Here is a 26,225-nt window from a genome sequence, read left to right on the forward strand (position 1 = left end):
ATTCCAAACATGTGCTTCCCCCCTGCCCTTTTGGGCCTCGAATTGTACTTGCCTCGGCTCAAACGCGCAAACTTCCCCGGATAGACAGCCTTCACCTTGCTTTTCGCCCTTCTCCCCCCGGACTTTTCTTTCACCCTCAATTTCTAATACATCTTACATACATACATAACTCTTACATACATAACGCATCTCTCCCGAAATCGACAGCCGTGGCCATTAGCTCGGGATAAATGCAGATAAGCTGTTATAGCAGTAGAGGTATATAACTGTTGCTATAAAACCCTTATCTGTGACACAGCCGACAGTCTTCATCTTCCTTTCAAGACATCCGAACTACAACCTCATCTCTCAGCTCTCACATTCATCTCCCAGTTCATCCAATAGAATCTCATTATTCACAATGGCAGACCGACTTAAGAACGTATTGAACCACCTCAACCCTGGCGTCTCATCAGGACGTGCCGCTGTGTAAGTGTCAATCTCCACATGTCTCAGAACGGGCTCTTCGGAGGCGATCGAGTCCAGAATCTTCCTCGCGACGAGGGGAGAGAAGAAAGAAAAAGGCTATATATTTTGGCCACTTTCATTTGCAGTCCGTGATCTAACGCCGGCACTAAAAACAGGCTGTCCAAGAACCCAGATGATATCGTCATCACTTATGCGACCCGTACAGCCCTTGCGAAGGGTGGTAAGGGTTCGTTCAAGGATACACCGCTCGAGAACCTGCTATTGCAGCTCTTGCAAGGTGTCATCAAGAACTCCAATATCGACCCCGTGCTCGTTGAGGATATCGCCTGCGGCAATGTCGCTGGTACAAACATGGCCAACAAGATCAGAATGGCCGCATTGACCGCTGGGTTTCCAAATACAACGGCCGCACATATTGTTAACAGATTTTGCTCATCTGGATTGTTGGCCATTCAGGATATTGGTATGCGGCCAATCGTAATTTCTTCTTCTGTGGGGATATGTATGCTAACCGATTTGAATAGCCCAGCAAATCGCCGGCGGCTCAATTGATATTGGTATCGCGATCGGTGCTGAGTCCATGACTGAGAACAGCAAGATCAGAGACCCATTCTCTGCTTCTGCTGAGATCTCTGCCAACCAGGAGGCTGAGGACTGCAAACAGCCCATGGGTCAGACATCCGAGAACGTCGGAAATGATTTCGGTATCACCCGTGAGATGCAGGACAGATACGCCGCTGAGTCTTACAAGCGTGCCGAAGTCGCCCAGAAGGCCGGTTGGTTCAACGATGAGATCTTGCCAGTCACCACTGTCGTCGTTGATCCTAAGACCGGCGAAAAGAAGACCGTCACCGTCACTGCTGATGAGGGTCCACGTCACGGAACTACCTTCGAGTCTCTATCGAAGATTCGTCCAGCTTTCCCACAGTTCGGCGATAAGTCGACCGGTGGTAACAGCTCCCAGGTTACCGATGGTGCTGCTGCCCTCCTTCTCATGAAGCGATCGACAGCACAGAAGCTCGGCCAGCCAATCTTGGCCAAGTATGTCTACAGCACAGTTGTTGGTCTTGCTCCCAGAATCATGGGTATCGGTCCATCTGTCGCCATCCCCGTAAGTTCTTGAACACCTGGATCTTCCCACCACGAGGTTAAAGGAAAGTTACTAACATCGAATGTTATAGAAACTCCTCTCCAAGCTTAACTTGACCATCAAGGATATCGATGTCGTTGAGTTGAACGAGGCTTTCGCTTCCATGGCCGTCTACTGCCTCAACAAGCTCGAGATCCCACACGAGATCATGAACGTCCGTGGTGGAGCCATCGCATTGGGACATCCATTGGGTGCCACCGGTGCCCGACAAGTTGTCACCGGTCTATCGGAGTGCAGAAGGACAGGGAAGAAGCTTCTTTTGACCAGTATGTGCATTGGCAGCGGACAGGGTATGGCTGGTTTGTTCGTCAACGAGGCTTAGAGGGTGGTTGAAAGAGGGTAGAATTGTATATTATTGAATAATGAGGACGGAAGAAGCTACATGAAGTGCTAGTGGACGAGGAGCGAGTTGGCCGGGGGCATTTAGCTGGGAGGCGTTCTTTAGACGCCCTTCCCAGCCAGGAGCCAGTGATGCTTAATTCAGTAAAATATCATACTTAGACATATTATTTAAGTACATAGCAGGTAGGGTTACTATGGCAGCGTTTCCGGACATGTATATTCTTTTTTAAATTTCTGGCAATGGGCAAGGATTTCCTTGATTTTTTCATATACTATCTTTCCTTAATCTTGATCGTGCAGTAGCCTTGGTCACAGCGGAGTGACATCGGAGCTGTACCAAATGATACAGCCTTGAGCTAGCGAACAACACATCGTTTATACCTAGGCATGAGCTCAACACACTACGAATCTTATGCATCACGAACCCCTCTCGATCTCGGTCGAATTAATGAATCCGGAGAAGCTATTGTACGCTGGCATATAACACTCTTGGGTCATAGTGGTTGTGTCTTTACGGCCGCATGTAAGCATGTTAAAACGGTGGACTGAGATCACAACTTGGCCTTGGATATACGCGATCCTAAATTCGCGCAGCCTTCCGATATCGATATCCAGTACTGGTCCAGCATCTAAGCTATGCTCGATTTCACAATATAATATAATATATGATACCAACATCAATCACCCTCGACCGAATAAAATGGGTTCTTCTTATACAAACCCCTTGCTAGGGTCTCTAGAATACAAACTAGATGAGCTAAACCCAAACCTAAGCTTAAGCTCTGGCGAAGCCTCAAATTGGTCAGCATTCGCAACAGCTCTCCCAGTGGATATATGGGATGTCATATTCTCCTTCATGAGCGCCGACTCTATGAAAAACCTTTCCGGGTGTTCCAAATACTACCGGAACCTCGTCGCACCGGCTCTTTTTTCTCATGTCATTTTGGACACAGTATCGCGAGAACTGTTTAAGACTGGGAGTTTGGCTTCAATTCGCCCATTTGTTAGGTATGGAATGATTGATTGATTATACCCTTTTTTTTTTTTTGGAAAGACTAGGGGGTTTTAAACAATTGGATGATGATATAGGCACGCCACTGTCGTCGTACCAGAAGCGCCCAAGTACTTAAATACTGTTATTTCGCGTTTTCGGCGTATTGCCAACCGCGAACGACGTATTTCTGAAGAAATAGTCGAATTACTTCTCTCATTCCCTGGTCTCAGGGGGGTCAACATTCAATTTACGAGTGACCATAAAGATAATTCATCGACCATCTTCATATACCTTGCTATGTCAGAAATAGTCCAAGGGTTATCGAACTCTCCAATCCATCGTCGAAACATCCGAACTCTAAGAATCAGTCAGTTCGACTTGTTCCCCCAATCCCAGGAGGCCCTAGAATATCCATATGAGTGTAGTCGCTCTGTTGTACAAGAAACTTACAGCGGATGCAAATTTTGGCTTCCCGATGAATTCCACGAGGAACTGGATCTGAGGGATGAGAGCTATAACCTTCCCAATCTGAAGGAATTGGCGTTCAAAAGTACCAATTTCGTAAATTTCTTCGAATACTCCGAGGACTCCCACGAAAATATCCATTTGAAACTCCTCCGTTCGTCAGCCCCCACGCTACGAAAGTTGACAATGATGGTAAAGGATATCTACACCGGGGATTGTCAGGATGATTTGTGGGTTGGGTACCTGGACACCCTGGCGGTAAGATATCCCATGTTGACAAACCTTTCGATATTGATCAAGCGATGGATCGTTTCAAGGACCTTCGATGTTATCACCAAGGTGTTCCCAAATGTTCAATACCTCACTCTAGATTCGGCAGGGTACAGCAGGGATGGAAACCAGGAGCATTTTCCAAAATACCATCAGCTGAAGAGACTACAGCGGTTGAAAAGACTTAGGCTTCTTCACTGGCCGTCGAGTCAAACTGATCTATTTAAAGGTATCCCCATGGAGGAAAAGCGAGGAATGATGGAGATAATAAAGGACTGGGTGAATGGCGGACTTGAGGACCTGGAATATGTACAGTTTGTTAGAAGGCCATCCGGGTATGGACCGATAGAACTCTTGACTACGGATGCGCGTAACCCTTTTCGCAGCTATCAGGACAGATACGTCTTTTTGGTGAAGAAAGATAAAGAGAATGGGGAGGTTGAACTGGAATGTAGAATACAGTTTCCGGATTGGTATAGACAAGGCTGTAAAAACAAGATTTATATAGATCTTGAGGATGTGGTTTTTGAGGATAAGAGTATCTGTCAGTACAAGGTGGAATTGGAAGAGGATGATGCTTGATGTATCTATTGAAAGACTCTTATTGACTGCACAATTGCTATGTACCTCAGTTGTCTTATAGGGCTCGAATAAATTCAATTGACGCTGAAATAGAAACCGCCTCCGAACACCCAATCGCACAGAATCTCACTTCTTTGGCTTTACGCCACCAATTTGAAAAAATCTTACTTCGATTTTTCGTAAACACGTCGGGAAGTCAAATCGTTCGAGACAGTATTTCCGATGTCTTGACCAGGCATGCTCGGGTTCTCTGAAACCTAGGCCAGAGCCACCGCCCCGGGCCCCGCTGAAACCGATGAGTTGACTGTTGTCGATACCGATTCCCTCACCTTCTTTGCTCACCCAGATCTACCAAACTATGATCAATATCCCGTGTTTGTCCGTATGATATCAACGGTCAAAGAAAGCCTACCAAGTTCATACTTGGACCCAGACTTAAAATCCATAAACTAGACTAGCCCGATGATCTTCCCCCCCGACAATCCTTCCCATTGGTATGAGTATATATTGGAACTATTTGCCCTTAGACATACGACTTTGTCACCCAATCTAACCCTCAACCTCTATGGAGAAAATGCCATTGAAGACTTTTGGATTACTCACCGTATCGATAAGACTCCTCGAACCTCATCTAAATATCACCGCTGATGGCTTTTTCTTCAAACTACTAAGTTTCTGGTAATATCATACGTCGCTTTTTCAACCTGGTGGCGACGTTCGGATTAGTTTACCTCAATGCATCCCTTTCCTTCCCTTTCATCCCCTAAAAATTATCACCCCTCCATCTATCTGCCGTTTTTTTCCTCAGAAAAAAAGAGAAAAAAAAGCCGAGTGGTATATACATACCCATATCGCATAAGAAGCCATCACAATCGTGTTGAAAATGTTGTAAAATCCCAACTACTGGTAATGTACTCGGTATTTAAGTATCGTCAAATCCTGGAATATGAAGTGGAATATATTAATTTTTAAAATTTTATTATTAATTAATTAATTTACTTTTCTACCATTCTGGTATATATATGGGTGAACTGGGGGGCTTTTTCGAATTTGGGAATACTACCTAGGTAATTGTGGATACAACTATGTCTGGTATGTACATACTATACTTCCCACTGTCCTAATATTTTCAACAGCTGTGTGTATATATATACCGGACAGTGAAACTTGTGAACTAGACAAAAACGACGAGGTTTTAATACGGAATCAAGGTTTAGAGTTATAAATCAAATTTGAAGACGAATTATAATTTCAGAAGGCAGAATTAACGCGGGAGAGCTGAATACACGCAGAAATAGTTGAACAAGCAGACGCTGGGGAAGAGTAAAGTATCAAAGGTCCTTCATCCGCAAAAAAAAAAAAAAAAAAACAAAAAAAAAGAAAACAGAAAACGAAGAACGAAAAGCTACTGCAAACTACCAACTTAACATCGAAAAACCAAAAAAACAGAGAAAGAGTCAACAATAAGCAGAACCCCTCCTCAAGACATATACCAACCAACCCATACAAAACCCCATCTCCCACCTCCCATCTCCCAAAACCAAACTCCCCTTAATTCCCATACCATCATAACCCCCCCTCCTTATACCCTCCACCGAAGATACTTCAACAATCCCTTAAGAACAGACCCCTTCGCATACTCCTTCCTATAAAACATCTTATGTTTCTGCGTATACTTCCTCAACTCCGCCACATTCTTAAACCGTCTGATATCCTTACAAGCCTGCACATCCTCAACATTCTTAACCTCGATAGCACGACGGTAAGCATGCAGTACATGGTATATATTAATATTCTCCTTCTTGATCATCTAAAAATTCAATAATACCCAATTAGTCTTCTATCAACCTCAATAGGTAATAACCATAAAGCCAAGCGGGGGGGTATATAAAGAATAAAACATACCTTCTTACACTGCGTAATACTCAACGGCAAAGGTTCAACCCCAATAACCTTCGCCAACCTCTGCCAATCCACCAATTCGAATCCACTCCCAACACGAGCTGTAAATTCAGCATCAACAGCTTTTTGGAATTTCTCCTTTTCCTGTTTTTTACGGTCTTCACCCCAGCCTTGGTTTGTAGCAAGACGTTTGAAGGTTTTGAGAACGGACGCTGAAGAGGTTGGTGTATATGAGAAGGAATGGTGGCTTTGGAAGTATTTATCGATAGCACCGGGTTGGAAGAGTGGAACTCCTTCGTTTGGGGAAGGGGGAGCTGCTGCTGGACTCATGGTTTGCGGTGGAAGGGGTTGAGGAGGGAGTCTTTTTGGTGGTGATGGTGGGGGGTGGAGGGTAGATTGTGGAGGAGGTACTTTGAAGAAATATAGGACTGTGGTTGGGTGCTTTTCTTTGAGTGGTGGGTTGTGGGGTGGAGTGGTTTCTTTCTGGGTAGACGGGTGAAGATGAGTCCGAGTATTTTCCCTAGCTGAAGAAGAAAATGAAGAAGAAGAAGAAGGTAATAAGATCGAGGCTGTTGTTTTTTATATATACTTCTTGATCAAGTATGAGTATGAGTCGAAGCTGCTAGGACTATGATCTCGTATGTATGAGGTATGTAAATAGAATGATGAAGTAACTATGAAATATAACAGCCTGATATCCAGCTTACCCTCGAAGCCTTTATACTGATAGAAACCACCATTCTTCACATGGCAAAGTAAAAGTCAAGTAAGTCACCTACATCGGTCCCTTGCAGGCCACATCATCGAGAACCCCCCAAAAAAGAATAAGGACTTTATGCAGAATATTACCCCAGGAAAGGAAAGAAAAGAAAAAAGAGAGGCGAAGTCCTTGGATTCGTAACGCCTGTTAGGCTTAATTGTATACCGTTACATTGTTGTCCAGCAGAAAGTAGGCTTTTTCAATTCTGCCACTCGGGTTCATGCATGCCTGCCTGCCTATTGTTATTTTCGCAGGTTTGTTACACAGTTCTGATCGAATCGGATTAGTACAGTTAGAAGGAAAGGTATATTCTCCGAGTTAAGTTATTGGACCAAGCTTCTTAATTTTTTCTTCTTTTCTTGATCTATTTTATTTTATTTTATTTTTTTTTCTTCGAAAGGCTTCGATCACTGCCCACCACCATAAAATCCAAGGATTCGTGATATCACACATATTCTGTTTAGAATAAATATTCTCCCCCCCTCTTCTTCTGCTTTTTCTTATTCACCACATGATATCAATCCTTCATAGTAACCATTACGAATGATGTACCACCCAACCAGGGGGGTTAAAAGAAGTAAACGGGTGTTAAGCGCAAACCATTGGTCGGGGTTGACGTTTCGGCGTCTATCGTGACGGGGTTTTTTTTGTTGTTGCATAAACTAAGGCTGTTTTTGTAGGCAGCAAGCAAAAGTCGAATCCATCCTTTTATTGTGGCTGTGGATCAATCATTTTTTTGAAGCGCGGCACAGCATGCAAGGGGATGAAGAGGGAGGGGGGGGAAGAACAAGAGCAAGCGGCTGCAGGAGGACGACTCGATCGACTTGATCCTTCATTTATTTGTAAGGGAAAAAAGTGACAGAGAACAAAAAAAAAAAAGAACAAGTCGATTTGTGTGATTGTAAATGCTTTTTTTGAATGAATTGAATGAATCAATCTACATGTGCAATGTGAAAATGATGTAAGGTAGGTAAAGTAGGGAAGTAATAATATAAGGTGGACCGGTGCTAGCCGGGTTCATGGTTCAGAGCCAACCGAGTTCCGATATCGATAGCTGTCGGTAGCCCCATTTGCATCCCGCCCAAAATGATATAAAATAAAACAAAAAATTTAAAGTAAAAAAAGAATTAAAGGAAAAAAAAAAAGGACACCTTAGTTTACTCCATCTTTCTCATTACTATTCTCCTTGTTATCATCCGTCCCCCCTTCACCGTTCTCTCTTCTACCACTATTAGCCTGTTCCTCCTCCTCCTCCCCTTCCTCTACCTCCTCCTCCTCTTCATCATCATCATCAGACCCCGAAGACTTCAATTTCCTATTCCCCCCAATATGTTGTCCCGTATAACAGCCCACCGTATCACCCCTATCCCCACAACATGACATATGATACCCCTGCGGATAAGTCGCGAACATCTCCTCATCATCCAACCTGCCATGAACCTCATCATCATGATCTGCGAAAAAATCATCCCTATCCGGGTCGAATTCTCCTGGATGGTACGAACAGGCTTCGTCGTCGTTTTCTTCGTCCATGAAACATTCTTTGCAATTTACGCAGTAGAAGATTTCTAGGGGATCTCGTTTTCGTTTTCGGTCGGATGAGATGGAGCAGCATGTCGAGTCGTTGTGGTTGTTGTGGCTGTTGTGGTTGTGGTTGTGGTTGTTGATGAGTAAGGAGGATGATGTGGTGACTGTGGGTTGGAGGTTCTCGATCATGCCGTGGAATTCTGCGGTTCGGGATTTGATGTTGTAGTCGCTATCGCAGAGGAGGCGGAGAAGCGTTCGGACGTGTTGGTCCGACGCGGTTTGGATGACTTCGTAGATGTCCGTCATCTTTGAAAGATGTAGGATTGGTATTTAGGTAGGTGTACTTAGGTAGGTGTATTCAGGGGGACGATGAATTGAAATTGAAGTTGAAGTTGAATTGGATTGAATTGGATTGGATTGAAGGGAGAGAGAGATAGAGACAGAGATAGAGATAAAGGACCCTGGGCCTTCGAAACCTCTCCTGGATGAATGGCTGCAATGACGACGCGGCGCGTTGGGGTTGGGGAAAAACCGTCGTCTATGGCGTTTTGGGTATGTGACACAAGCACGCAGCTCTTGGCAGGCACCGGCATCACCCGCGATTCGTTGATACTAGTATATACTACTACTAGTACGGAGTAGCTACTATTATCTCCTCGGGATAAAACAATGCTTCCGGTTCGGACCCTTTGAAGAAAAAAAAAAAAAAGAGTGGTTTCGAGGGAAGTGAAGTGTTATATATTACTAATTCAATACGGCGGTTGAGACATGTTTATGTAATAATATCTATATTCTATGGGGTATTCCTACCCCGAGGCCGGGTATTTCTTCCCTGCGGTTCCTCGTAATCCTCATAGTCCTGGTAATCCTCAAGCGAACGGCTCAATTGCAACCTCTGCCCCCCCGTCTGAGAGATATCTCGATCTGCAGGATTTCTCCACCGGTTGGATGTAGTACTAGCACGACCCTCCATACGATCTTCAATATTAATACCCGGCATTCTATTGATATTAATATTATTTCTATCCCGATCTCGAAGGGTTGAAGAATACCAAAAGGGATTGATGTTACCGAGCATTTCACTCTGACTTAACATCTGTAGCTCTTGGGCTCTTAATGCGACTTCTGGGTCGTTGATGTTTGGGTTTTGAAGACGGGTGAGGGCTTGGAGTTGCTCGTTTATTACGTTGGCGGCGACGTTAACGTTATTATTATTAATATTGTTGTTATTATTATTGAGGATGTTGACGAGATTTGAGGAAGTGTCTAGTTCTTCGGCCACGGCTTCTTCTTCTGCTGCTTCCTCTTGTTTTAATTCTTCTGTGGCGGCCTGTCGTATGTCGCTTTCTTGGAGTAGGTTTCTGAGGTCTTGCTGTTGTTCATTTGGACTGTAATTCTTTGGAACGGGTTCTAAGATGGATCCTGACTGTAGTTCTTGTGAATTCGAATATCCTTCTTCCCATTCATTATTTGCGTTATAATCGTCGACCTCTTCATCCCAATCTCCCCCACCCTCCTCAAGTTCTATCTCAATTTGTGATCCGTCCTGAAAACCTTCCATCCGATGTCGTGGTTGAGGTAAATCCGCCGAACTAAGTATCGTCTGATACCTATCATCATCCCCATCTACCACCGTTCCATCTCCCAATCCCCCTTCCTCCTCTTCAATAATATTAATATCCTCCAACGAAGAATCCACATCAAGTCGTATAGGCTCCTGCAAATCATAATATTCCATCCCAGGAATCGACCCCGGTTTAGGACCTTTATAAGCCAATGTCCACCCTCTCTTCTTCTCCTCCGTCTCGGGTTGTCTAGCTTTCTTCCTCCCTTGCCTTCTAGCCTCTTCATTCGATCTTCTAAGCGGAGTATTATCCTCCTTTGTATACCAATTCCCTTTAATTAACCAACTCGTCTTATCTTTTTCTCCGTATAACGGACCACGTAGGGATGGATATCCTTTTCCTTTTCCTTTAATCCTCACATCTGTCTTCTCCCCGTTACCATCATTTTCATCATCACCACCATCTTCATCACCACCACTCCCCCCATCCTCTTCTTTCTTCTTCTTCTTCTTCATCTTCTTATCAACAGACCCCTGAATCCACGGCGTAATATTATCCTTCAACTCCCTCATATCCGGCCTCAAATACCTCTCCATCAAATCTCTAATATAAATATACCCCATCCTATCATGTCTAACATCCACATCCTCCAAAAACCTCCTCGGCTCAACAATTTTCTCAACAACTCCCGGAACCCAAGTCCTCCATTCCGGTACTTGATAAGATCCTTCCTCCCCCCCTCCTTCCCATATATATACCCCACTTCCCCCATAATCCGGTAACCCATAAAGTAAACCCCTAGGATCGACCCTCTCAGCCGTAAGATTTAACGGTTGAATAGCACCTCTATACCATTCAATCCCAAGCCTTTCAACATCAATAACTGATAATCCGTATAACTCCTCGGGACTTAATACTACTATAAAAGTAGGTGGTCCTTTAATATTTATAGCTGCACCTGAGGGGGTAAGTTTACCGCATTGGGGCGTTTTGTAGGGGAATACTGCTAAAGCGGAGATGGGAAGTTCTTCGGGAGGGTTGTAGATTCCTAAGGCGGTTATGGGATCTCGATGGTGAGAGATTGTGACTTCGTGACAGGAGGTTGGGGAGGGGGAGCGTGGGTGCAGGTTTGTGCCGGTTAGGAAGTAGTTGAAGGACATGAACCATTCTGGACCGATTTCGCGGAGGAAGACGGTGTAGTAGGCTGTTGTTTGGGGGGTGTTTGTTAAAAGGAGGAGGAGGGGGAAAAGCATTTTTGAGGATTTCAACTGGTTTTTTTTTCTCTATTTTTTCCAATTGTGAGAGAGGGTGTAGTTATGGTATCATGGTTATGAAGGATTTGAGATATCCTCGTGGGTGGTAATAACGTTTGATCTCATCTGTTAGATGGGGGTGTACTGGCATGTACTGATACTAGAAAACTAACTCGTTATACTCGACATCTGCTGTTTTCGTGGAAATGTCGCATGGTTTGAGCTGGAAATGAGCTCTTGACGGGGATTGCTAATAAAAATACAACAAATGATAGTGTTGTCTACAATCTATCGATCGATTGTGATATCGAGCTGATGTAGTTATAGTTAATTGATCGGGAGTATAAGGTACTAACTCGATAGAGGTATCAAATGATAGAAACTGAACCTAAATAAAAAAAACCACCGACAAATAGAAATAAAGAAATAAAGAAATAAAGGATAATATACACTAAACTCAAGTACCCCAAACCCAGAAATCACAGATATATATTCCAAAACTACACTAAAATGAAATATCTTCAAAACTCCAACCCCCCCGCCGCAGCGCTCCGAATCTCCCCAGGCTCCAACCCCTTCATACTAGCATACGACAACTCCGCCGTCACCGCATCCATAACATTATAATTAACCTCCAATCCCAATCCCAAAATCGGTGGTAACTCGAGACTATAACTCATTGTCCTCCTAAATATCGTTTCATTGATCGATGGTAACCTTATCGGTTCCATTTCTGCGAATCCACCGATATTGATGTTATTATTACCATTGGTAGTAGTAATACATTGGTGATATTCACTCTGGAGAGTTGATACCCTTTCTTGATTATTATTATAATCGATATGATCGAGTGAGGTTATTGATAGTGGGGGTGAGTATGCTGGTGGCGGTGGTTGTTGTTGTATAGAATCCCTCGGATTCATTTCCAGAACCTTTGTGCGTGGGGAGACGGGAAGACTGGTGTTATTGTTAGAAGTAGGACTAAGTTGATCTTGACATTTCCTTCGAGATGATGATGATGATGATGTTTTTGTATCGTTATCACCACCACCCTTATTACTACCACCCATCTCAAACCTTCCAAACCGAAACCTCCGTCTGGCATTCCTCTCCGTCTGATAAAACGAAGACATCATCCGATTATAAGTCTCCTGTCCTCTATACCTCCTCCCCGTCGTTTCCTCTCCAACCACCACACAACCATTGCCAGGTGTACCAGTGTTAACACCACCACCACCACCACCACCATTATTACCATCAGCAGTACCACCGCTATTATTAATATTCCAAGGCTTCCTCTTCCTAGGATTATATTTATTAGGAATAACAATATAATTCCCGTCGGACAAGTTAATACCCGGTGGGCGTACAACAGGTAATTCGAGGATTTGTTTGTGCAGTTGTTGGGCTTTTTCTTTGATTTCTTGGGAAGAAGAACAGAGGGATCGTAGGAGGGAACGGATGTGGGAGTCGGAACTTTTGCGTAGGATTTCTTCGATGGGGTCTCTGGGGAGGATCTTTTGGAGGTTGTTTTGAAGGAGGAGGAGGGGTGGTGGTGGTGTTTTGGTGGATGCAGGTTTTGGTTTTGGGGAGATTATTGTTGGGGGGGTTGAGGGGGGCATTTTTTATTTTATTTTATTTTATTTTATTTTTATATATTTATTTAAATAGGTAGAGCAGGGTATATGATTGGATTGATGGTGGGGTGACGATGTATAAGATACTTGTATAACGGATATCTTGTAATTGTTATGAGAGAACCGACTGAATAAAGATGCTTCAATAGAACCAGAACTTATATACTTAAGTACTTATATATCTTCCCGTTTTAAATTTTACAAAACTATTTGCATATCAAAACTACCAGCGACCGAATAGACAATCTACAAAATAAAATAAAAAACAAGGCTGTCCTGTAATATGGTCTCCTTCCAAGATAATTACCTAAGTACTAAGCAGTTGTTTGCCCAACGCACTGCAACTGCACTGCACTGCAACTGCACCCTCATATCAATCATATCAATCATATCACAACTTCCTCCCCTCCGAGGCGTCGTCCTTGCAGATAAAACACACCCACAAAAAAAAACAGGCAAACGTTTCAAAAACACGCCATTAGCAATCAAATATTCCCAATATATCTCCTTCTTTCTTTTTTCTTTGGCCAACTGGGGTAATAGATTCTTATTGTAAAGATCGATCGATTCCATCGATTCCCGGTGGTGGTTGTAAATCAGAGAAAACGCGTCTAGATCTGAAGATGACCTCCAACGCATCATCCACGCCATTCCTCCCACTTCCACTTCCACTTCCAAATGCGAATGGCTTCACCAATACTCTTCCTCCTCCAAGAGAAAGAGTACTCCCAAATCCCACCTTCCTAACAACCATGACCACCGCCGCCACACTCGGGAATTTCTCAGGTGCGGGAGGTGTATACACCCCTCCACCACCACTACTAACACCTATCAATAATAACAATAATCATAATCATAATAATACCACACCAACAGCAGGACATCAAAGTTTAGATGTCCACGAAATAATCCAATCGGCAAGCAAACATGAACTTCAAAACTTTCTAACCGCGTTGATCAAATCCGATAATAAAAACAAAGAAAGGCTTCAGAAGTTTCATTTCCAGAGTACTCAGTTACGGGAACAGAAACAACGGCAGCAGCAGCTGCACCTGCGGGCCGAGGCTGACGCTGTATCTGCTGCTGCTGCTGCTGCTGTAACTACTGCAGCCGTACGGCGCGGGCAGCAGCAAGCAAACAATGCATCTGCATCTGCATCAACTACAACCTCAAACTCCACAACAGCAGAAACAGCACCACCACTACCACCACCACCAAGAAACAGCACAAACGTCAATGCAGCAAACTCCACCCGCAAACGAAAAGCAGAAACCACCATCTCAGTCTGCATAACCTGTCTCCAATCCTACGACGAAGCAGACAATCACCTTACAGCATGTCGAACCCACCCCGGTCCCTGGGAAGCAGATCCGGACCACGACATGTGGGGGGATATGTATGACGGAGATTTCGGCGGCAGGGATGAGAATCATGAGGACTTTTTTAATGATCGTCCTGATGCTTTTATCATGCAGTGTTGTGGTGATAGGGGGGATACGCCTGGGTGTGAGGTTTTTAGACATGTTTCTAGGTTTGGTGGTAGTAATTTTAATAATAGTAGTAATAATAACGGTAGTAGTAATCTAAGAGAGGGGGGTGGGAGGTTGGATACTACTACTTCTTCTTCTGTGGGGGTGGTTGAGGGGAGTAATGTTAGGAGGAAGAGAGTTAGAGAACCTGAACACGAAGATCCATACGGCGAGGAAGACGAAGAAGACGAAGACGAAGACGAAGAATATTAAACCTGTATTAACCAATCTACCCAACCATGTAATCTAATCCAATCCAATCCAATATCCCATCCCATATAAACTTCCCAAACAGGCAATCATAATAAAATCTACTAGTTACTCAGCAACATGCCCCCCAACCACACACCCCTCCACCCCTCCATCCTCATCACAACAATCCCACCTAAACCCCTCCGCAAACTCCTCAAGTAACACAGGATCCTCCTCCCAATCCACCCCACAATTCACCACCATATCCATCCCATCCCGCCAACAGACCCCTTCCACCTTCGTCCACACTTCACTTTCGATATCTACGTATCTATTCCCATCGTGATATCTACACCCTCCTTCTCCCTCTTCCTCTTCTTGTCCCAATTTTCCAGTATTAGGAGTAGTAGTAGTAGTAAACACCTTTCCACACCTCCCACACGTTTTTACTTCCCCCCCTCCTTCTTCTTTATTATCATTTTCATGTTTATCATCATCCCCAAGAAGCTGCATAAACACATCAAGCGCATACTCAATAACCTCACTCCCGTTACACACCATCTTCAACACCATTCGAAGATGTTCAATCGACGCCGTATCTATCGTTTTTAACAGTTTCGTATGTCTTTCCTTTTTGGCTTTCGCAATACCAGTAGTATTATTATTACTAGCAGCAATAGTAGAAGTATCAGCCATACCACCCGAATGAGTCAAACGTTCCCGACTTTTTGGACTCTGAGTAGTAGTGGTAGTAGTGGTAGATATTGAATTCGACGAGTGAGAGGAGGAGGAGTCTGATGACATTTTTCTTTCCTTTTTTTTGGTATATGTGGGTGTATATTTTATTCACGACTTCATGAGTGATAATATCTTATTGTTCTTTTTTATAGAGGAGGATGTGGATATGGTTGTAGTAATGGTGACTGCAGTCTCAAACAGTAGATACGATATAAGGACCAACCCACTACACCAAAAACCTCCACGATTCCCAAACAATCAAGAACCTTCTTGCACAAGCCATTCAATTAATCATTCTAGAATCAACCACTAACCAACTATCGATATCTAGAGCCCAAAAAGCTCCAAAAACTTCATCAAAACAATAACCACAAAAGAAAACTCACAAGAAACCAATCTAAACCCCCATCAAGCATACAAAAAAACACCCAATTAATCTTATAGAGAACCACAGCCATACCAATTCAAGTAGCCCCGATCTGGCTTAACGCCTTCTCCGTCGCTTTCCGCTGTAGAGTTCGACTTCGGCCAACCTAAAGCTCAGCCTGTTTCTCCACCTTTTTATTCCTCCCAAGCAACCTCGCAAAGAAATTCTTCTTCGAATTCCCTTCCTCAGCCTGTCCATCCCCAGCCGGTGGTGCCGACAGATTCTGTTTCTGTTCCGGACGCGGAACAACCCCCAGACGTTTATTCCCAACATCAAAGATCTATATAAATTCACCATCAGTATGAAAAACAATCTTACCCGGATAGGGAATATATATGATTAATACATACCACATAATGAGCCTTCAAAAACGTATCCCCAAGAATATCCAACGGCATATCCCCTCGACTCTGTATCCCTCCATAGATATACCCATTCCCCGCATCCGCAAACCCCAAATCCTCCTTTTGAACCACAAAACTCCTCCCTCCCACATCAATCGACACAACAGGTAACTGAGCTTCCGTCACCGAAGCCGGGAAAATGAACCCCTGATAGCTAGACGAATATTTAGCCCCGGGTATCTGTTTGTATATAGCATAACAAGAAGCATCATCCAACAATGCCAACGTGGTCCCCGTATCTGCGATCGAAACGTTGCTTTTGGCCCTTTTGGTTACCTTCCCGTTCACAGTAACAGAAGTAGACGAGAATTGCCAAAACCCGGCTGAGGAGTTGATTTTGGTGTAATAAATATTCGCAGCTGGTACACCACAATAGTCGAGAGTGGGCTGGTGGATGAACCCGAAAGTATAAAAACTCTCCCCGTGGTCAGGTTCATCGGTTGCATCACGCCAGCTGCCAAGTTTACAAGTAAATAGTTCTGCATCTTTAGGGATATTGGCCTGTTGGATCAGCATATCAACGGGGGTAAGGACGGGTTCCGGACGGCAAGTATTGATATTGCTGAATGCGAGTCCGAGGAGACCGGATCCTTCGCCTTCGATGAAACTCTGGGATAGATGATTTGCGAGTTCGATGGCTTGAGCTTCGATGGTGAGGCCGCCGAGTGTTAGAATATCCGTTCCGACGGTGCCACTAGCGCTCGATCCGTCGCCATAACTGATATCCCAGGTTGCACCATTCTTGTTTGTAAAGCTTGAGGATTGGGTAGGGTCGTATACCGCCTTTGAGGGGTTATTCTGAAGAGTCTTCTTCGGCAGATTTTTCGACCAGACCTGTTCCAAAACCATCAACATAACCCCCCTAACAAAACCAACCAAAAGAAATAGAGAGAAAAGAAAGGAAAAATAAATAAATACCCAAAGATCCGCACTCCCAGTATCAAAATCCAACAAAAACCCCTGCGGCGGCGTCCCCACCAAAACCTCCGCCAAATAAAGCGCATCATTCTGCACATCCTCCGCCTCAACAAGTCCCACACCCCCACTACCTTCATCAGTTCCCGATCCGACCTTCTTCTTAAGTCTCGTAATAGTCGTGGCTCTACCCCCGACGTTCGGCGCAAATTTACCTTGTTGGGCTAATTGCTTCCCCTGGAAATATTTACTCTCTTGAGGTTCTATGGTCGGGTTGAATCGCCATTTTCTCATGAGGTGAACGTAGGATTTGGTGCCGTTGTGGATGTATTTTTCGTTCTTGATGACGCGGATGGGGGTGTGTGAGATGTGGGGGTGGAGTTGGGAGGACATTGTTGGTGTATTTGTATCGATCTACTGTAGGTACTGGGTTTTGTATTGTTAGTATTGGTGAGGTCGTGATTATAGGGGTGTTATTCTTGAATTTAGTATTCTGGTTATCGTTGAATGTAGTGAATGAGTGGATTATGATAACGAAGAGTCTTGATCGTGCATTAATGACATGCAGCTGTAGAAGCTAAGTGATAAAGTTACGAAAGTATGGTTTGAAGAAGGTGAGTCTGTACGAATGGATATTTTAAAGAAGACGAGGGTATATATATGGCGTGCTCTCCCTTTATTATCATTCGTAATTATGATCGTATATATATCAGTATTTATATAAAATCAGATCACCGCGAACGGCAGTCGACTCAGACAGCATTATCGAAGTCATTAATATTACTACTGGAGGGAGGGTACAAAATGACGTCTTGTATTTCTTTACTTCTTTGGAGGGTTTGAGTTTTTGAGATTACAAAGGATGTTTATGGAATAGACTTTTGTAGAGGGTCTTTGTTGGGGTTTGGAACTATAAGTTTATATATGAGATCGCCTGTTGGTTCTTCTTCTCGGTTGGATGGGAGGGATACAATACAATATAGGTAAATTAATTGTTCCTATAATTCTCGATAGCTAATGGGTCGTGATAAAATATGGGAAGGCAAAGTCGAAGTCAAAAGAATATATTAGTCTCCTAAACACCGATCTCATGAAAGGTGAAATATATATATCGGGAGCATGCATGGCATATGAGGTATACAAAGAGCAAAGTCTGACTTGTTTTAAAACCATCAAACTCTACAAAGTAATATGCTCTCTAATAGCAGTGTATAATTAAGTACTTATATACTATATTCACATATTTAGGTAGGTATCCATCGAAGAAAGTTTCAACTGTGCTGATTTTGTTGCATATTACAACCTCGACCTAAGTCGCAGCATTTACATTCATTTTGACTACTATTAATAAAAAATAAAGAATGCGGCACCGTTTGTTCATCCAAATCCACGGTCGTCGGATAGTGGAACCCTGACACGAACCAGGTTCAACCAGTCGGAAATCGAATTTATCCTTTTTTTTTTTTTTTTTTTTTTTTTTTTCCAAATATTGATATTTTCCGAAACGAACACTTCTTTTATTCAAATGATGTAATCCGATTCGACGAGGCTGAAAAAAGCCAAGCTTTGATTTATTGCCAAGACCATGTGATGCCAAGATATCTGGAAGAACAAGCGAACAAATTTTTTTTTTTCGGATGGGACAAAAAAGTTTCATATGAACATTTGGGGATTGAATGTCTAAGTGATTATTTTTCTCCACGGGGTAACTATGGAAGTTTGGGGTATATTTCATCCTAGAAAGAGAGAATCCCCGGATGCCCCATGTTTTGTGGAGGGATATCGGGTATGATAACCTTCTAAGAATATTGGAGTGTGACGTTGCCTTTGTATGTATCTCGGGATCTTCGTATACATCCATCCATCCAACCGCGACAAGAGAAAAAAAAAGTAAGACAGCTACTAGAAAGAAATCCACAGCCGCTAGAAAGCGAGGAAGAACGAATGTAGAACTCCGATTTGTTTCAAACCCTTTACTTAGGTACTTAGTTGTTAATATGTGAGTATGTATGTATGTATGTATGTATGTATGTACGAACATACGTCTAACTGTCAAAGCATGCTAGCAAGCTTACCGACGGCTGCCACGTCTTTTACTAGAATACTTCATACCTGCAACCCCCTTTTTCCTTACATAGTACATCTCAAGATCATGCAATGCAAGAGATACCCCCCCTCGAGCTCGGATCTATCATCCAAGCTGGAGCTCTAGATACAGGACCAATACCCTAGCTACATGTAGACTTTTTTTTATTTGGAGGGGGGATTGGTTGTGGTAGAATTCCGTTTTGAGAACGGTGCATCCGAGATGGAGGCTTGGATGTTACTTTTCTTTTACTACGTACACTTCGTTGTTAATTCATACAGATACTTACATACTTAAAGTATCCATTACTGATGAAGGAATAATTCAATGGCACGGTTGAGGGATAAAAATAAAAAATAAAAAAAGTTGGGAGGAGGAAGAAGAACATGCTGCGAATTCTTGAAATCTGATTTGTCGAACGGAAGTACTAGCGAGTCAGCGAACCCCCCCAAAAAAAATAAAAATAAAAAAAAATAAAAAATAAAAGAAGACCCAGAAAAATGATTTTCCGAAGACATGTGAAGGAAGAAGGGTCTACATAGACGGAACAGTGTCCCAAAAAAAAAAAAAAAGAGCGTGGGATGGCTGAATTAAGCTATGGACTGGTGTGGCAGCCATCCCACTCGAACTCGACTTCGGAGCGCGCTCACCGACCGGGGTGTATTTTACATTTATGTGCCTCAAGTTTCAACTAGCACCCAAGAGAGAGAAAAAAGAAGAAGAGGAAGAAGAGATATCGCATAATATACTGGATTTAGAAGGACCTGTTTGGGTAGATAAAAGGAAGTTGAAGTGAAATCTCATGATGAAGCAATATGAATAGTTAATAGTATACTTATCTGTTTGAGGGGCAATTGTTGGAAGAAGAAGAAACTTCTCAGCGGCAAATGCTATCGAACTTCAAACATCCAACTACACCTTGGCGGCCAGTTGAACAAATAAGCTTACTTGCACATACCTACATACATGTAGGACAACAGCCCTTTTTTATCCCAGCCATGACGCCCCGCGCTCGATGAAAGCGGATCTATGGAATAAGTTCCGGGGGGGATAAAATCAAAATTCACAAAAATTTTTTCCCTCTCCGTCCTGCGAGATCGCCTCACAAATGTTGAAAAGCAGAATCTTCGCGGCGGCCAAAAGATCTATGGGTCTGCAGATATTTTGCTCGGATCCTGACGGCCGCCAGATGGACAAGATAAGATCCTTTTTTTTACATATCCCGAGAGAGAAAAGGAATAATGTGGCAATCTGTCAAGAATGGTGCAGCTGCGGTGATAGCTCGTGCATTCGCGGACTCTCCCGTGGTGGCCATAATTGACAATTAACAATTTAGGGTCAAACAGCTAACGGTTGATCAATACATATTTCCAAAGCTTGAACAATCACAATTCAGTTCATTTCAGGACAAAACAATTAATTGATCTTGAATAGTCTACGTAGATCCCAATGTTTTTGTTTCCAATTCTATCGCAATCGGTGGCTTTCTTTTCTCCTTCTCAACCAAAAAAAAAAAGTTCTAAATTTTTTTTTTCAGTGCGCGAAAGTGACAGGGATTGCGATAGTTAGTTCGAAGTAGCTCTCCCCTGTCCGGAGCCCTTTTTTGGGGGGTTTCTATTTTTCTTTGGCTGACAGACCCATGCTCGTCCGATGCATAAAGCCTTATAATCGACGATACTATTGGGCTTAAAGTGCAGGGCATAATTGTTAAAAAGTCCCCAATCCTTTCATGGGCATTATTCAGTTTGTCGCAAGGGATAATACATATATCAAGTACATATGAAGTATGAAGTATGAAGTATGTATGTATCCGAAGAAGCAAAAAAAACTTGTGCGTCGAGACCGCCATCCCACCTACACAAACCGAGCGGATGGAAAAAAAAAAAAGAGACGAAGAAGAAGCTTCGAGCTAGCGAAATAGTACTTACCTTAGCTATCAATTTTTTTTTTTTTTTGCCCACCGGATTGTCTTCGTCTTCGTCTTTGTCTCAAAAAAAAAAAAAAAAAGGTCCGGCGTGGCCTTCATGCTGAAAGTAGATCGGTGTAGAAAGTAGCTAAATGTAGACATAGCAAGTACTTGACTATATATTTCTTGCTCGCCCTCCTCCACCTCTTCTTTCCTCTTTTTCCTTCTTCTTCTTCTCCTCCTTTCACCTATCTCTCTGTTAACCTTTTTCTTTCTCTTTCTTATCACCAATTATACCCCTTAGATTTCTTGTTCGTCGTCGTTATCTCGTCGTCGTTCTTGATTCCATATAGACAGTACTCTTCTCAAGAAGTATTTTGTCAGGTTCCTAGTATACGCCAGGATACGTATCGAGCACCCTCTCTCAGGCTCGGTAACCAGTATCAGTACACTTCTAACCTCGCCATCTTATTTCTCCTTGTCTCTGAAAGTTTCTCTCTTTCTTTCGGAGCTTTCCCATAAAAAAAATCTTCTTTTTTTAGATTTTTAGAAATTCACATTCCTCTCACGAAGGTGTGAATTTTTTTTAGTGTGGTTTGTTCTGTGGGTTTTATCTCTTAGACAGGCTTCTTATCAGATAGAATTTTTTTCTTCTCTTTCTTTCTTCCCACCACCACCCACTTACCACCCCTCTCTCTCTCATCACCAACATCAACACCCCACTACATCGCCAATTAGATAATGGCCCCAGCTGTTGATACTATGGCTTCATCTTCCGCCTCCGAAAACGCCAAGTCGGTCAAGGTCCTCGAGGACCTCCTCCAGAAACTCTCCGTTTCCAAGGGAGACGAGACCGAGTACGCTGCCAAGAACCTTGCTACCTTCGTCAACGGTCCTATCGAAGAGCACGAAGTTCCATCGAAATTCGTCGATGACCTCAAGAAGAAGCTCAACAACAAGAAGGATGCCACAGTCCGTGAGCGTGCCCTCTCGGCCATCAAGGCCATTGCTGGTCACACTTTGGCTCCGGCCATCGAGCCTTACGTGATCGAGCTTCTCGGACCTGTCCTTGTTGCCGTCGGTGACAAGATGACCTCCGTCAAGAAACTTGCTCACGAAACCGCTCTCACTATCGTTGAGAACGTCAACCCCAATGCCATCAAGGCCCTTCTCCCAATCATCTTCAACTCCATCCAGAATGCCGGAAAGTGGCCGGAGAAGATCACTGCTCTCGAGTGCATTGACACCCTCACTCGCATTGCTCCTACTCAGCTCGCTTTGAGGACCCCGGACAGCATTCCTGTCATCTCTGAGGCTATGTGGGAAACCAAGCCAGAGGTCAAGAAGGCTGCCAGGAAGACAATCGAGAACATCTGTACTTTGATCTGCAACAAGGATATCGACCGTTTCATTCCTGAGCTTATCAACTGTATCGCTGCTCCGGAGAACGTCCCCGAGACCATTCACTTGCTCGGTGCCACCACTTTCGTTCAGGATGTCCTTGCTCCAACTTTGTCCATCATGGTTCCTCTTCTCGAGCGTGGTCTCGCTGAGCGTGAGACTGCCATCAAGCGTAAATCCGCCGTCATCGTCGACAACATGTGCAAGCTCGTCGAGGATCCTCAGATCGTTGCTCCTTTCTTGCCCAAGCTCATGCCCGGTCTCCAGAAGAACTTCGATACCATTGCCGACCCCGAAGCTCGCTCCGTTACCGAACGTGGTCTCGATACTCTCAAGCGTGTTGGTGATGTCGGTCCGGATGGTAAGATCCCAGAGGTCTCCAACGCTTCCGAGCCAGCTGTCTTGCTCGAGACCCTCAAGTCCATCGTCTCCGCCAGCAACCACAACGAAGTTCTCAGCAAGTACCAGCCAGTTCTCAGCTACCTCGCCTGCATCGCCGGTACCCTCTACGATGAGAACTCCAACGAGCAGTTGATCTGGTTCGAGCATGTCGTCCCAGCTCTCGCTGCCCTCGTCGGTGAGGATGACGCCAAGTCCATCGTTGACACCTTCCGCAAGCGTTCCGCTCCTGGTATCGCCGAGGCTGAGGAAGGTGAGGCCGATGATGAGGAAGGTGAAGATCTCTGCAACTGTACCTTCAACCTTGCCTATGGTGCCAAGATCCTCCTCAACCAGACCCATCTCCGTCTCAAGCGTGGTCAACGTTATGGTCTCTGCGGTCCCAACGGTTCCGGAAAGTCCACCCTCATGCGTGCCATCAACCGTGAACAGGTTGAGGGTTTCCCACCCAAGTCCGAGGTCAAGACTGTCTTCGTCGAGCACGATCTCGATGCCGCTGATACTGAGGAGACTGTCATTGGCTGGACCATGAAGAAGTTGGCTGAGGCTGGTGTCGAAAAGTCCCGTGATGAAGTTGAGAAAACCATGGTTGAATTCGGCTTCCAACAGACTTGGTTCGAGAACCCAATCACCTCCCTCTCTGGTGGTTGGAAGATGAAGTTGGCTCTTTGCCGTGCCGTCTTCGAGGACCCCGATATTCTCCTCCTCGACGAGCCTACCAACCATTTGGATCGTGTCAACGTCAGGTGGCTCGAGGACTACCTCTGCAACTCCAAGTGTACCTCCATCATTGTCTCCCACGACTCTGGTTTCCTCGACAATGTTTGCCAGCACATCATCCACTACGAGCGATTCAAGCTTAAGCGTTACAGAGGTAACCTTAAGGCCTTCGTCGCCCGTGTCCCATCTGCCAAGTCCTACTACGAACTCGGAGCCTCCGAGCTCGAGTTCAAGTTCCCAGAACCAGGTTTCCTCGAAGGTGTCAAGACCAAGGCCAAGGCTATCGTCAAGGTAGACAAGATGGAGTTCCAATACCCAGGTACCCCCAAGCCACAGTTGAACGATATCTCCTTCCAGGTCTCCCTTGGATCCCGTATCGCCGTCATTGGACCCAACGGTGCCGGAAAGTCTACTCTTATCAACGTCTTGACTGGTGAATTGATCCCAACCAAGGGTAACATCTACGTCCACGAGAACATCCGTATCGCCTACATCAAACAGCACGCTTTCGCCCACATCGACAACCACTTGGACAAGACTCCATCCGAGTACATCCAGTGGCGTTTCCAGACTGGTGAGGATCGTGAGACCATGGATCGTGCCAACAAGCAGATCACCGATGACGATGAGCTTGCCATGAACAAGATCTTCAAGTTTGAGGGTTCCCAACGTCGTGTCGTCTCCATCTCCGGTCGTCGCAAGTTCAAGAACTCTTATGAGTACGAGTGCTCTTTCCTTCTCGGTGAGAACGTCGGTATGAAGGGTGAGAAGTGGATTCCTATGTCTACCTCCGATAACGGCTGGATCCAACGTTCCGAGCTCATCGCCTCCCACACCAAGATGGTCGCCGATATCGATCAGAAGATCGCTCTCGAGTCCGGTGCTTTCCGCCCATTGATCCGAAAGGAAATCGAAATTCACTGCGGTTACTTCGGTCTCGATGCTGAGTTGGTTTCCCACTCCCGCATGAAGGGTCTCTCTGGTGGTCAGCGTGTCAAGGTCTGCTTGGCCGCCGCCACCTGGCAACGACCTCACTTGATCGTTCTTGACGAACCCACCAACTATCTCGACCGTGACTCTCTCGGTGCTTTGTCCAAGGCTCTCAAGGCCTTCGATGGTGGTGTCGTCATCATTACCCACGCTGAGGAGTTCACCCGTGGTCTCACTGAGGAAGTCTGGTCCGTCATTGACGGTAAGATGACCCCATCCGGCCACAACTGGGTCCAAGGTCAAGGTAGCGGTCCTCGTATTGAGGAGAAGGAGGCCGGTGATCAGTTCGATGCCCTTGGTAACAAGATCGAGGTTACCAAGAAGAAGAAGCTCACCTCCAGCGAACTCCGAAAGAAGAAGAAGGACCGTATGGCCAGGCGCAAGCGGTAAGTTGCAATTCATCATACATACTTATATTTTGAAGCTATGATCCTAATATATTTTGTCTTTAGTGGTGAGGAGGTCTTCTCTGATGAGGACGATTAGACGATTCGCCGTATTCCTCGGGGCCCGACATTCACCTTTTACCTACACACTCCCTAATCAACCGGACCCCCCGACTATGATGCATCATCTTCCGTTACATACCCTTTTTCTTGTTCTGACGTAATTCTTATTTTTTTATCATTGTTATATTTACAAACACTACCACGAGCCTCCTGGTGTACTTCTGCCTGATGTTCTGAACGCGAGCTGCGCAGTTCTGTCGGGGTTTGCACGCCGCCAACCTCTCTGCCCTTTTATTCTTCGACGCATTATTCTTCTACCTTTTTTTCATTCCCAATTTCGACAACCTATCCGATGGAGAAGGTGGGGGAAATGAATAGAGATATCAGGGCTAGTTTGGACGGATGCGGGGTCTTTGTCTACGAATCCTTTACCCACCTTTTCGACCTTTGAGAGGGGGGAGGAATGGAGGGTGATTTGTGACACTGAGTGGTTTTTCCTTTTCACGCCTTTTCGTTATGATATAGAATTACGTTAGACTATTGTGCTTTTTATTATGTTATTATCAATGTTGTTTAGTATAAAAGAACTTATAGACTTTTTTTTACTACCTTCCATTTCATATCTTTTGGGATTGATCATTACTTCATGTTTTGGTTTCTCTTTCGAAATTTTTTTTTTTTTTTTTGAGTTCGTAACCGTGAGTTTTTGTGATGATTGTGATGATGATTTATGGTGATATGATTTGATGTTATGATGTGACGCTTAATTTCTTTTAATGAGGATTTGATGATGTTCTGGTAGACTGTTGAGTCGATAAGCTGGTGGGTTTATGAGATATGAGATATGAGATATGAGATATGCGATGGTGGGTATTATCATAGTTGAGGAGTCTGGCGACGAGACAAGGTATTATGGTCCTTCGTATAAGTGAATTAGTCATAAAGGCGGTATAGAGATATACATACGGGAGTTCTGATTTTGGGGTTTTAATTTGAAAGCTAGTGAATTGGTATTTGTCGATGTCTTCTGGTTCTGGGTACGAGGGTTGGATAGATTGGATAGATTGGATAGATTGGACAGATTGAATAGATTGAATAGATTGAATAAATTGAATAAATTGAATAAATTGAATAAATTGAATAAATTGAATAAA

General features: G+C 44.2%; 10 protein-coding genes across 10 annotated transcripts; 4 read left to right on the forward strand and 6 right to left on the reverse strand.

Annotated features, from left to right (window-relative positions):
- Window positions 1-400: 400 nt before the first annotated feature.
- AOL_s00210g122 (uncharacterized protein) lies at window positions 401-1,940 on the forward strand (the record flags this gene model as incomplete). Its single annotated transcript, XM_011128924.1, has 4 exons — window positions 401-468; window positions 624-931; window positions 993-1,579; window positions 1,650-1,940. 4 exons carry the CDS (start codon window positions 401-403, stop codon window positions 1,938-1,940), a joined length of 1,254 nt encoding a protein of 417 aa, XP_011127226.1.
- Window positions 1,941-2,660: 720 nt separating this feature from the next.
- Window positions 2,661-4,271, forward strand: AOL_s00210g123 (uncharacterized protein; the record flags this gene model as incomplete). Its single annotated transcript, XM_011128925.1, has 2 exons — window positions 2,661-2,968; window positions 3,050-4,271. 2 exons carry the CDS (start codon window positions 2,661-2,663, stop codon window positions 4,269-4,271), a joined length of 1,530 nt encoding a protein of 509 aa, XP_011127227.1.
- Window positions 4,272-5,853: 1,582 nt separating this feature from the next.
- AOL_s00210g124 (uncharacterized protein) lies at window positions 5,854-6,503 on the reverse strand (the record flags this gene model as incomplete). Its single annotated transcript, XM_011128926.1, has 2 exons — window positions 5,854-6,081; window positions 6,177-6,503. 2 exons carry the CDS (start codon window positions 6,501-6,503, stop codon window positions 5,854-5,856), a joined length of 555 nt encoding a protein of 184 aa, XP_011127228.1.
- A 1,582-nt stretch (window positions 6,504-8,085) lies between these two features.
- On the reverse strand, window positions 8,086-8,766 carry AOL_s00210g125 (uncharacterized protein; the record flags this gene model as incomplete). The annotated part of the gene is made up of 1 exon (XM_011128927.1): window positions 8,086-8,766. The coding sequence occupies one exon, from the start codon at window positions 8,764-8,766 to the stop codon at window positions 8,086-8,088; it is 681 nt and encodes a 226-aa protein (XP_011127229.1).
- Window positions 8,767-9,253: 487 nt separating this feature from the next.
- AOL_s00210g126 (uncharacterized protein) lies at window positions 9,254-11,278 on the reverse strand (the record flags this gene model as incomplete). Its single annotated transcript, XM_011128928.1, has 1 exon — window positions 9,254-11,278. The coding sequence occupies one exon, from the start codon at window positions 11,276-11,278 to the stop codon at window positions 9,254-9,256; it is 2,025 nt and encodes a 674-aa protein (XP_011127230.1).
- Window positions 11,279-11,799: 521 nt separating this feature from the next.
- On the reverse strand, window positions 11,800-12,900 carry AOL_s00210g127 (uncharacterized protein; the record flags this gene model as incomplete). The annotated part of the gene is made up of 1 exon (XM_011128929.1): window positions 11,800-12,900. One exon carries the CDS (start codon window positions 12,898-12,900, stop codon window positions 11,800-11,802), a length of 1,101 nt encoding a protein of 366 aa, XP_011127231.1.
- A 638-nt stretch (window positions 12,901-13,538) lies between these two features.
- AOL_s00210g128 (uncharacterized protein) lies at window positions 13,539-14,657 on the forward strand (the record flags this gene model as incomplete). The annotated part of the gene is made up of 1 exon (XM_011128930.1): window positions 13,539-14,657. The coding sequence occupies one exon, from the start codon at window positions 13,539-13,541 to the stop codon at window positions 14,655-14,657; it is 1,119 nt and encodes a 372-aa protein (XP_011127232.1).
- Window positions 14,658-14,762: 105 nt separating this feature from the next.
- AOL_s00210g129 (uncharacterized protein) lies at window positions 14,763-15,440 on the reverse strand (the record flags this gene model as incomplete). The annotated part of the gene is made up of 1 exon (XM_011128931.1): window positions 14,763-15,440. The coding sequence occupies one exon, from the start codon at window positions 15,438-15,440 to the stop codon at window positions 14,763-14,765; it is 678 nt and encodes a 225-aa protein (XP_011127233.1).
- A 467-nt stretch (window positions 15,441-15,907) lies between these two features.
- AOL_s00210g130 (uncharacterized protein) lies at window positions 15,908-17,513 on the reverse strand (the record flags this gene model as incomplete). Its single annotated transcript, XM_011128932.1, has 3 exons — window positions 15,908-16,081; window positions 16,152-17,039; window positions 17,124-17,513. The coding sequence occupies 3 exons, from the start codon at window positions 17,511-17,513 to the stop codon at window positions 15,908-15,910; spliced, it is 1,452 nt and encodes a 483-aa protein (XP_011127234.1).
- A 4,340-nt stretch (window positions 17,514-21,853) lies between these two features.
- AOL_s00210g131 (uncharacterized protein) lies at window positions 21,854-25,108 on the forward strand (the record flags this gene model as incomplete). Its single annotated transcript, XM_011128933.1, has 2 exons — window positions 21,854-25,008; window positions 25,075-25,108. 2 exons carry the CDS (start codon window positions 21,854-21,856, stop codon window positions 25,106-25,108), a joined length of 3,189 nt encoding a protein of 1,062 aa, XP_011127235.1.
- Window positions 25,109-26,225: the final 1,117 nt, after the last annotated feature.

This window comes from Orbilia oligospora (genome assembly GCF_000225545.1).
Source record: "Orbilia oligospora ATCC 24927 unplaced genomic scaffold scaffold00210, whole genome shotgun sequence".
Taxonomy (NCBI): domain Eukaryota; kingdom Fungi; phylum Ascomycota; class Orbiliomycetes; order Orbiliales; family Orbiliaceae; genus Orbilia; species Orbilia oligospora.